Here is a 12,191-nt window from a genome sequence, read left to right on the forward strand (position 1 = left end):
TTCTTTTCTCTGAATATGCAGTCGTGAAAGAGGCAGAGACATGGCACTTGTGAAGTTACATTTTATTAAGTAAGCTTTCTTATTAAATAATTGCAAATGAAATAAAAAAGATGGACAGAAGAAAGAAAATTAGAATTAAAATGAATGAAGACCGCGAATATCAGTCTTAACCTGAACAGATTTTATTTCATTCTAACTATAGCTTGTGAAATAAATACCTTTTAATGTATCTCTTTAAGTTTGCACACATTGAAGTGAATCCCCCAACAATGTGCACACAGAGTTCAACCTGTCTTCATCCCTAGGAAGCAAAAGTATTCTTTACATGAGCATAACCATTTAATAGGTTACTGCTGGGAGTGACGATTCAGAAGAAAAATCTGTGCAACACGCTTACGAATTACCTTATTTTTTACACCATAGACAATAGGGTTGAGTGCAGGTGGCACAAGGAGATAGATGGTAGAAAGAAGGATGTGGGTAGAAGGAGCAACATGTCCAAAACGGTGGCTGAAAAAGGAGAAGAAGGCAAGAATATAAAACTCAAGGAAAACAAAAATATGAGCTGTGCATGTGTTAAATGCTTTGAGCCGTGCCTCCTTTTGGTGTAGATGAAAAACAGCCTGGAAAATAAGGATATAGGAAATGAAGATGAAAATCATGTCAAATCCCAGTATTGTAAAACCTACTAGGAGACCACATGTTTTATTGACTCGGATGTCTTCTGCAGCTAGCTTGACCACAGCCATGTGCTCACAGTAGGAGTGAGCAATTACAACGGAATGGAAAAGGTGTAGTCTTTTGATTAAAATTGGTAAAATGCCAACAAGCACCATTGCCCGAATTGCCACAACCAGCACCATAGTGACCAGGATGGATGGTGTGAGGATGGATGTGTGCCTCAGTGGATCACAGATGGCAACATAGCGGTCAAAGGCCATGGCCAGCAGGATGCCAGATTCCATGCCCTGCAAGGCATGAATGAAGAAAAGCTGGGCTAAGCAAGCATCAAAAGCCATGGAGCATGAGCCAAACCAGAAGATGGCCAACATCTTGGGAGCAATGGCTACACAGAGCCCTATGTCAGTGGCTGCCAGCACTGCCAGGAAAACGTACATGGGTTGATGCAGGCTGTGTTCTGTAGGAATGATGATTAGTAAAATAGTATTTCCCAGAAGAGCCACCAGGCATATTGCAAAGAAGGAAAACCCAATCCAAAATTGCACGTCCTGTAGTCCGGGGATCCCAATTGGCATCAGTGTTGCGGGGTCTAGATATGACATATTAATGGATGCCATGGAAGTTCGTGATCTCTCTTTTCACCACTAATTCTCATACCTACAGAAAGAGAGTGGGAGTGCGAAGTGAAAGGACACAGACCCCTCTATCGTTCAGACACATTTAGTATTGAAGAAATAAGTTCAGTCTTTGGAGGACTGATTATTCAGTTTGGCTGAATTATTCAGAGGTTCTATTCTATATGCCAACATAGAGTAGCAAACAATCCTTCAAAACTAGTAGAGTCATAGGTGAACAGGGGAAAGTTCAGGATTTCTGATTTATTTTTTGTGGAAATGGAAACCATGAGTCTGAGAACACTGATCTTTTGTATTTTTCATGACCTCTAGGCTGGGCTGTTTGAAACACCATCAGTAGGCTTTCCTTTTCTATTTGCTTGTAGATGCCAGCTCAGTTTTGCTGCAAGTGCAGATTCCATCTGGGCATCTTGTGGACCTAAAAGAACCCCATTTCTGTCCCCATGTGGGTAAGTATGTAGCTTACGAGAGCCTTCACCCTCAACCAATAGTATTCCTGGTCCCAGGAAGCAGGTTATATATCCCTGAGTCTGTAGCATTAAGTCTCCAATGGGGATTGGTAGGAGAGCGTATAGCTGTCTTACATTCACTCAGTGTTCACATAAAAATATTGAACAAGTCACTGTTTAACAGGAGGTCAAGTGTGGCCCTTAGAGGAGATTTGAAGAAGGTGGTCTGTTTTCAAAGGCAGCCAGGGATGGTTCGTTCTCTGAATGGATTAAGTTCACTTAAGTGTAAAGGAGATTTGCTGAGTGGAGAAGGAAAGGTGGAATATAGAGGATGTGGTTTACAGAGGGGCTTAGGAAATTAGAAGAATACAGAGAAATGCTTTAAACAGAGTAACAACTAAAAATAAGATGCGATGTAGTCAAAAGCAGAGCCTATCCAGTTTAGAAATACCACACTGCTGGATGAGTGTGATGTTTTCTCCCCCCAAGTTATGTGTCAATGGAGCACTCGGTAAATTTACACCTCCTTCTGGTTTCCACATTGGGGATCCTACTTTCTCCTTAATAACTTTATACTATGATTCTCTATTAAGATTTTTATACACTATACTATGATAATTAACTATTATTTGAAAGCTGAAGCACCTTTGAATATAATGAGCTAATCTTACATCTCCCTGGTTTTATACTTTTTACAGAATTGATCTAAGCTCTCTTTAGTAGGAACCAAATTTTGCATTTAAGAAACTCATTTTTTCCCCAATAATGTCATTATTCATTAATTTCATTAATCCTTCATTAATTTATTAATGAAGCCATTCATTAATTTCATTAATCATACTCTTACTTTTAAACCAGTTCACATTTTATTATAGTATTTTCATGTCAAGACACTTACTGAAATCACTCCCACAAAGAGATTTCCTCTGAACTGGTCACATTCATACGCCCTGGAAAATGGAGCCTTTTACGTACAGCAGTGGAAGTCTCTCTTTCTCTCTGAGGCAATCACTTGAAAATGGTCATACAAATAGCAGTTTAATGATTGCTTAAAGCACATCTGTGGAGATATCAAAGGAATTTTTGGTGCAATAATTCTTACATGAATGAAAAATAATGATAGAAAGACACTGAGATCTCTTTGCTTGTTTGCAACAATACAATGAGCAAACAATAGTCAAAGTGGTCATAAGATATGGATTAAAGCAACAAATATTGTGAAAAATAATTTCCTCTGATGTCCGCATGTTGTATTTGGAAGCATGTGGTGGGAGAAATGGTAAAATGTGTGGAGGGTGTTCCTAATAGTTATGAATGTGAGTTGCCAGAAATGATAGAAGGTAAGAGAAAAATCTCAAAATCTGAATAAATCAGGATCCCCTAAATAATGGTTCACTAACTGGCTGATACTGTAAAGGAAAAAATAAATATTATGCTCAGCTGCATCCACTTGATGATAATGTCTTTATCAGATTATTTACCTAGTAATCAGCAAGCAGTTAAAGTCAAGGGTTTCAAAGTCTGAGAGATGATCTGGCTACTCACCCTGAACCCCCCACCACATACACACATTTACCTTTTATGGAATCTTGCCAGAGTACACATCATCCACAATTTACCCATCTGTAAATTAAGAACAATATCCTTATTTACCCCAGAGCTAAGTGAGATCATATGGAGAATACATCAATGGTTGGTACAGTTCACATAATATTTATAACAGTTGATGAAAGGACTAACTGTTTTGCCAACACAGAAATAGGATGCACAATTTCAAGGAGACAAGAAAAAACACACAAAAGTGAAAATTACTTGATGATAGAAATGAAAAAAAAAATCCTACAGGAAGATGAAAATCCCAGAGCTAAAGCGTTTTCTTCCATCTGCTTATATATAAGATTGACCACAACCAAAATAAGAAGGTGATGTCTTAAACTAGTCTGTAAATTCCCATGCGGTTACAAAATGTCACATGACTTAAAAAAAAATCTTTGTAACAATTAGTCTTTTACAGACTTTGTGAGGTCATAGGAATAAAATGCATCTGAATTACATTAAATACAATTACAGTGAGAAACAATAAAGGCAGAATTTGATGACTCCAAGCTTTCAAAATAACATAAATGCTATCATAAAAGGGATGGGCTCATTGTTAGTTACTGAGTAGAAGAAAAAGAAGAGACTCTAATAGGTGAGCTCCAACAGAGGCAAGAGGTCAGAAAGGAGGTTAGGGTATCTTTTGCCCCATCACAAAAAGGACTAAGATGCTGTGTAAATGGAGCAGATACTGAAACTTTTCATAGTTTACAGTGTTCTGTATTTCTCCTCTTTTTCATATCACCCAAACACCCCACATCTGCCCGCGCAGGAAGATAGGTGGCTGATTGTCTCATCCTTTTTCATTTTCAGTAAACCTGAGAACATTACAGTTAACAGGCATAAAGTAACTGGTATCTAGAATCACAAAAAAACACTTTGCATGTAGCATAAATTACTTGAGGGCCATAAATAGAAGAAGATGGGACTAAGATATCTGCAAAATTCTTTAAAAGTATATTAGATTTACATTAATCCCCCCCAAATTCTTTTGTTGATGAAAAATTCTAAACACAGAGAATGGAAATAGCATGACAAGGGACAGAAAAGTGAATGACTAAAGCGGGATTTTAAAACCTTAGTCTATCCTTTCTCTCCTAAGATAAACACCCGCTGCAGCCCCTACTTCACTCCCAGTTCCCAAACTGTAGGGGCAGAACCTTACCTGGATAGAGCTGAGGACTGATTTGTCTTGTGCATAGGCTAGTTGCATCTTTGTTTCCAGCAAAATTTCCAGCAGAAGTAGATATTAAAGGAAAGGATGCTAGGCCTTCCTGAGTGCCTGAGCTGATCCCAGAGCATCATTACCTTTCTGATTCCCCTGGAGTGTCATTATCCTTCTGATCCCAGGAGTGTGTTGGTCTGGCCCAGCAACATATGTCCAGAGAGCACTGTGAATTCTAGAAGGAAGGAGTCTTCCTGGAATGAGAATTTGTAACTCTCTGATCTTGGGTTACTTTCAGAGAAAGTTGAGCATAAGCTAATGTGGAGTGAGATCACTAGAATATGAGAAATGGAGATTTCTTAAGTTAAAGAAATAAAGTGTCATTATGTTTTCCACCCTCTGTTATCTGGCAGGACCTGTAGATGAAGTACTATGGTAGATATTCTTGTGCTGGTAAATATTATAGTAATCTTGCTCTACCTGCTTCTCCTTTTTCCTGCTACATTACTGATAGACTGTTTGCATTTCACCACCTTCTCCTCTTCTTCCTGATCCTCCTACAATGTTACTCCTGTTGCCTAGTATTTTATAGTAATTTTCGGCTTCCAATAAACCTTAAGTACTTTTTTTTTTCAAGGACCACATTCTTCAAGCCTCTCTGGTCATTGAGATATTTAATAATGTATCATTCTCTCTCTGTTTTTTTGGAAAGGTGATGGCAGTAAATTTAGTAACAACATCCCAAACCCCAGAGGACAAGTTTTATAGGTTTTTGTTAGTAATGGGTTATCCCTCTTAGAGACTGGAGGATATTTCAAAGGTCTGCTACTTTCTGACTCAGAGTTTTAATTCACTCGACATAGAAAATCATTAATTAACTGATGGCAGTGTGAAGGCAGCAGGATTTCCGCCCAGATATTTTTCTTCTGAGTGAGGATCAACTGTGTGACACTCTGTCTCATGTGATACCATCACTAGTCTGTTTATTTACTTATGTACTTTTTTTTGATACTAAGTTGTGAGTAGTTGTCCAAGTTTAGAACTTTTGGTCCAGCTTCAGTACCCATACAAAATCAATTTAGTCTATGAAGAGAAGAAAATCCTTTCATGTGCTATCAGTTGTCATCTTTCATTGATTTTTTCCTTTCTTTTTTTCTTCCCAGTTTCCTCAGGAATTTATTCTTAAAGGCTGACATCTTTCTTTCCTGCTCACTTCATTATCCCACCTTCTTTTCTCTACCCTTTGATTCTTATTTTGTTCTTTATCACTCTCTTGTCTTTCAGTTCTTTCTTGTTTTCTTTCTCTTTTCCTTTTTTTTTTCCTTTTCTCTCTCTTTTTATGCCTATCTCAATTTTCTCAAAAGGTCTCTATCATTTGTCTGTTCTTTTTGGAGTATTTAATTTTTCCCTCTCCTTTCTTCAATATGCACCTATCACTGTGAAGTTCTCATCGAAAGAATACAATCATCTTTTGCCCAGAAATATTTTAGAGACCTTTCTCATTTTATTTTATAGCCTAGTTCTTGAAATAATATTTTATATCCATTTTTTCCTATTCAGGTCCTGTATTAATATAGTTTAATCTTCTTTCTTTCTACTTGAATTTTTCTTGCAAAGGAATACACATCTCTCCCTTATAACCCAGCAGTTCTACAACTTGGTATTTACTGAAAAGAAACAGAGAAGGCCATAATAAGACTGGTAGTATAATTTACAGACTAGCCCTGACAACCCAATATCCACTGAAAAGATAATGAGTCTTGGGGCACCTGGGTGGCTCAGTCGGTTAAGCGTCCGACTTCGGCTCAGGTCATGATCTCGCGGTCCGTGAGTTCAAGCCCCGCATCAGGCTCTGTGCTGATGGCTCAGAGCCTGGAGCCTGTTTCAGATTCTGTGTCTCCCTCTCTCTCTGACCCTCCCCCGTTCATGCTCTGTCTCTCTCTGTCTCAAAAATAAATAAACGTTAAAAAAATAAAAAAAAAATAATGAGTCTTAATTATTCAGTTCAGTGAGATTTAATGTGTGTATACTACTGTGTAACCATCCATCACCCAACGTAAGATACAGAAAATTTTCAATACCTCAGAGAGTTCCCTCATGCTATATTCCAGTCATTGTCCAAGTCCCTCTCCACTCCAAGCAACTTTTATTGGCTTTTATTGCTACAGATTACTTTTACTTAAATTTTATTTGTGTTATAAATTTAAACTAATAATGTCAAAAATGTAATAAGAGTTTCAAGCAGAAAGGTGGATTTGGCAAAGGAAGCATCTTGAAACAGGCTGTGGGTATCTGTACATACTAAATATTATTACACTTCAGAGCATGATATGGAATATTGTAGAAGATAGAGAAGCAAGTTAGTGTGTGTGTATGCACACATATACATTCATATGTAAATATATACATATACACATTTATACACAAACCTGCTGTTTAACTGTATCTGCCACAGTAATCCATATCATGTTTTGAGCAGTGAAATATTTAAATATATGTATGTATTTGAAGAGGAAAATGTTTTACAAAGGATTGAGAGTTGAGGTTAAAAGTGTTTGAAATCAGTTGGAAATCAGTTGAAATGAGTTGACTCAGTCGGTTAAGTGACTGACTTTGGCTCAGGTCATGATCTTGTGGTCCATGGGTTCAAGCCCTGTGATGGGCTCTGTGCTGATAGCTCAGAGCCCAGAGACTGCTTCAGGTTCTGCGTGTCTCTCTCTTTCTGCCCCTCCCTCACTTGCACTCTGTTTCTGTCTATCTATCTCAAAAATAAGCAAACATTAAAAAATTTTTTTAAAAAGTGTTTGAAATCATTTAAGCAAGAAATAATGTAATATTTGCTTGGATCAATAAGATACAGTAGAATCCTCCTTTTATTGTCTCATGTTTCTGTGGGTCTTTTCCCTTCTTACTGCTTATCTCCTCCAGATAATCCATGCAATGCCCCCCAAACTTCTGAGTTGCCAGATGAATGTGTACATTGTTTGGCCATAACTGTTATCTGTGTCTTCCCTGTTGTTACTTTAAAGAGAGATCTCCTTTACTTCGTGCAGGGAGCTGTGGTGAGGAAGGAGGCACCATGCTCAACCTTGCATGTGGGCACAAATAGGTGTTTTATGCTGTTGCAAGACTTGATCTCTGTTGTCACACATTCAACTCTGATAAGATCTTTTAATGAAACATCCTACCTGGGACAGTGGGCTCTTAGTTGTAGGCCAGAAACTTAAGGCTTCTGTAAATACATCACTGTTCTCTACATAGTTGGATAATGACTTACTCCAAAATTGGTTGTAAAACCTTTGTTTTCAGGTTGGGAAGCATATATATTGAATTAAATACTGAGTGGATAGTTCCATATCCATATCCATATGCTATATAAACATATGCATGTAAATATATATCTGAATAATTCAACTTCAGTACATGGTGTAATATTAAACAGTTATCTCTGTTTTTAGAGGATGTGAAATGAGTCTTAACTGAAAAAATTAGGCATTGAGGGAAATTAGCAATTATAATATGGGACAATGTGGGATGGAGCCTTCCAGTACAATGCACATAAATGAGTTTAGCACCTCTGATGGAGAGCCAGTTGAAAACTAACATGACAAGAATAAATTCCAGAATCCATGGCTACTTCTGTTACTAGTGAATACTTTGTTTAAGTTTTCTAATTTATTATGGTAACTATTAGAACTAATAAATTCAGTATAGTTGCACAATACAAAATTAATATACACACATTATATGTGTTTTGATATATAAACAATGATCTATCTGAAAAACTGGCAGTCCCATTCAAAATAGCAACAAAAAGAATAAAATACTTAAGAATAAACTTTTTATAAAATGTTTATTTATTTTGAGAGAGAGAGAGAGAGAGAGCAGGAGAGGGGCAGAGAGAGAGGGAGAGAGAGAGAATCCCAAGCAGACTCTATGTTGTCAGCATGGAGCCCAATGTGGGTCTTGATCCCACGAACTATGAGATCATGACCTAGACCAAAACCAAGAGTCAGATGCTTAACTGACTGAGCCACCCAAGTGCCCCTACTTAAGACTAAACTTAAAGAGGTAAAAGACTTGTATGCTGAAAATTATATAATGCTGATGGAGGAAATAAAAAGTGACACAGATAATTGGAAAGACATCATGTTCATTGATTGGAAGAATTAATATTGTTAAAATTTCTGTACTATCCGAAGTGATCAAAGATGTGTGATTTCAATGTGATTCCCATCAAAATCTCAGTGGCATTATTACAGAAGTAGAAAAGAAACCCACTAAAATTTATGTGTAACCACAAAAGATCGCTAATAGTGAAAAGCAAAGTGAAGAACAAAGCTGAAGACATCACACTTCCTGGTTTCAAAATATATTACAAAGCTACAATAATCAAAACAGTATGGTACTGAACTAAAAGCAGAAAAATAGATCCATAGAAGAAAGTACACAATCCAGAAATAAGTCCATACATGTATAATCAAATAGTCTTATACAAGGGTGCTAAAACGATGGGAAAACAATAATGTCTCTAATAAATGGTGTTGGGAAAACTGGATATCCACATGCAGAAGAATGAAATAGACCCTTATCTCACATCATTCACAAAATGACCTCAAAGTGGATTAAAGTAAGACCTGAAAACAGTAAAAGTCCTAGAAGAAAACATAGGAAAATGCTTCTTGCCATTGGTCTGAGCAGTGGTTTTTTTAGATAAGACATCATAGTACAGGCAACAAAAACAAAAGTAGACAAATGGAATTATATCAAACTAAAAAGCTTCTACACAGCAAAAGGAACCTCAGTAGAGTGAAAAGACAGTCTATGGAATAGGAAATTTTTTGCAAGCTGTGTAGTTCATTAGGGGTTAATATCCAAAATATATGAGGAATTCATACTACTCAATAACAAAACAAACAACAACAACAAAAACATTACAAAATGGGAAAAGGACCTGAAAAGACATTTCTCAAAAGAAAACATGCAAATGTCCAACGTGTATATGAAAAGGTGCTCAACTTCACACAGCATCAGGAAAATGAAAATAAAAACCACTATGAGATATTACTTCACACCTTTAGGGTGTCTGGTATCAAAAAGACAAGAGATAAGGGTTGGAGAGGCTGTGGAGAAAAATCAACCTTTGTACACTATTGGTGGGAATGTGAATTAGTACAGCCATGATGGAAAACAATATGGAGTCTTCAAAAATGAAAAACACAAAACAAAATTACAATATGATCCAGTAATCCCACTTTTGGTTATACATCCAAAGGAAATGAAGTCACTATCACTTGTTTCAGGTTGGAATTAAAATGGGTTAATCAAAGGAATAAAGAATATGTTATTGTCCTTTTCAGTCCCCTTTAGGATTTCATATCCTGTTAAATGGTTGATAAATTAAATGGTATCTCGTATTATCGAAGGATGGATACATCTGGAGCTAAAATCTGAGGGTATGCACAGGCAAATTACTAGGACTGATAATGTAGATTATCAGTCATTACTAAGTATACAAATTATTCTCCCTTCTGGCAATGATTCTGTAGGGACCTGTTTGTGTCAAATGTTATTTTTGCTTATCCTCTGAGAATATCATGTTGAGGCTGCTCCATATAGAAGCTGTATCTTTGGGTTGTTTGTTGGCTCTGAGTCAGTTTCTTGTTTGAGCTAATTAGTTTTGTTATCCAAGTAGAGAAGGTAGAGAAAAGGAGCTAGCTAGAGTGATCTAAGTAAAATATTTTAGGACACCGAGACTCCTCCAAACGCCACCCTTTATTTTCTGAGTGTTATAGATTCAATGGAGGAGAAATAAATCTTTAAGCAGAGGAAATAAACATTTTTCATTCTCAATGGATGAAGTGATGAAAGAGCCAGATTTTAGGAGGCAAAGATCTTTTTTAAGGATATCATAGGAGTGAGGATTATCTCTCCTTTTGAAATTATTTTTATCTTGCACGACTTACTTGAAGGAATACAATATGGGTAACAAAAATATGGATACCTTGTGATATCTGGACTCATGTACAGGTTGGTATTTTTAAGAGGATGGCATCATAATGATCCTATCCTGTATGCTTCTGGGAAAAATATTTTTGGAACCAATGTGTATATCCTTCTGTGCAGTTTTCTTCTTTTCCAATGTTCTGTATTGTACTTATGTGTTCTATCTGTATTATTGAACACTTAGTAAGTCAAATCCAGTGGTCTAAACATTTGATTCTAAAATTCCCTGTAGGTTATACAGTGTGCGTATGTATGTATGTATTTTTTACCCATAGAATCTTATCTACTTTGTACCTTTGTACTCTTTGAGTCCAGACTACGTAAGATTTAAATTCATTATGTCATGATTATCCTTCCTAATGGAAGAATATATTCTCAAGACCAGATATCATATATTGTTTAGATTCCAGTCTAAATGACACTTTCTATGAGTCACAAAACTTAATTTGGTCTACTGATATCATTTCTAAAGAATTCATGCCCCACTCATGATAATCCATTGCCTTATAAATTACTTATTTACAGTGTATTTATCACACGAATCAATTCAAAAAGCCATGTCTGTACTGTTCAAGAGGAAAACCCAGGGTTAGCAAATGTAGAAGCCTAGAAAACAATCCTTCAGTTAGTGATATTTGGAGAGTTTAAGTGTGTTTTCATGATTCTGGCAAACATATGAAGGGATAACTATGTATGGTTTTAATGAGTACATATAATATTTATGAGGACTTGTTTGAGACCTAGGACAACCAGATTCCTCTTCAAGAGCTGAAGGCATTACTACTCAGTGTCAGTGCTACAGTAGGACATAGGGGAGAACAGAAAACTAGTACCAAAGGTTTCTCTACAAGCAAATAATTTGTATCAAGTTAAGAGTCTTTCTCTTCTGTAACCTTCCCAACCCCTGCCTCCTCACTCATCCCTTTATCTGGGGATATCCCCATGGCTTCTTTGCCATAGAGGATCATTTCTTCCCTGGAGCTGTGAGAAGTATAAAAGAATATGCTTTATTCAGTAATTGATGTTTTGGACCTCATTAGGCCAATTTACCAATCCAGTAAATGACTGCTCTGCGTGTATCATAATATGGTTTTCTGGATGAATAAATGAGACCACACAAGAAGGGTCCATCTCTACAGTGAACTGATACAAGTCTGAAACATTGAGTATGGGAAGGTAGTGAATGACATTAAGGTTAAGAAATATGTTGTTCGTGTGTGTGTGTGTGTGTGTGTGTGTGTGTGTATGATCCTTATCAATATATTTTTCTTCAGAAGAATATATGTCTCTAAAGGGTACATGATAGGAAAAAACAATAGGAAAAAAATGACATTGTAATATACTATGCTTCCTGTTGGCCACATACGGATTGTGGTAAATGACATCTGGAAGGCACGGAATATGTTATTCTCATTAAAGAAACAATCCCAAAGATGGACATATCATGCTATCATTAAGAAATATTCCAAGCGATGTCACACTCTTACCACATGAAGTCCTACAAATTTCTAGTTGTCCAAATTTAATATGTAACTCTGAAAGCTTGATTGTCTGGATTATGACTTTCTTCCTCTTAAATCAGGAGAGAAGACATCATTTATTTCTATAGCATAAATCACTTAAGAGTGTGGTTTGTGCAGTCTCCTGCCTAAAACAAGA

General features: G+C 36.6%; 1 protein-coding gene across 1 annotated transcript; it reads right to left on the minus strand.

Annotated features, from left to right (window-relative positions):
• Positions 1-347: 347 nt before the first annotated feature.
• Positions 348-1,298, minus strand: LOC132662383 (olfactory receptor 52A1-like). Its single transcript, XM_060607856.2, has one exon. The coding sequence runs from the start codon at positions 1,296-1,298 to the stop codon at positions 348-350; it is 951 nt and encodes a 316-aa protein (XP_060463839.2).
• Positions 1,299-12,191: the final 10,893 nt, after the last annotated feature.

Source organism: Panthera onca, chromosome D1 (assembly GCF_046562875.1).
Source record: "Panthera onca isolate mPanOnc1 chromosome D1, mPanOnc1 haplotype 2, whole genome shotgun sequence".
Taxonomy (NCBI): Eukaryota; Metazoa; Chordata; class Mammalia; order Carnivora; family Felidae; genus Panthera; species Panthera onca.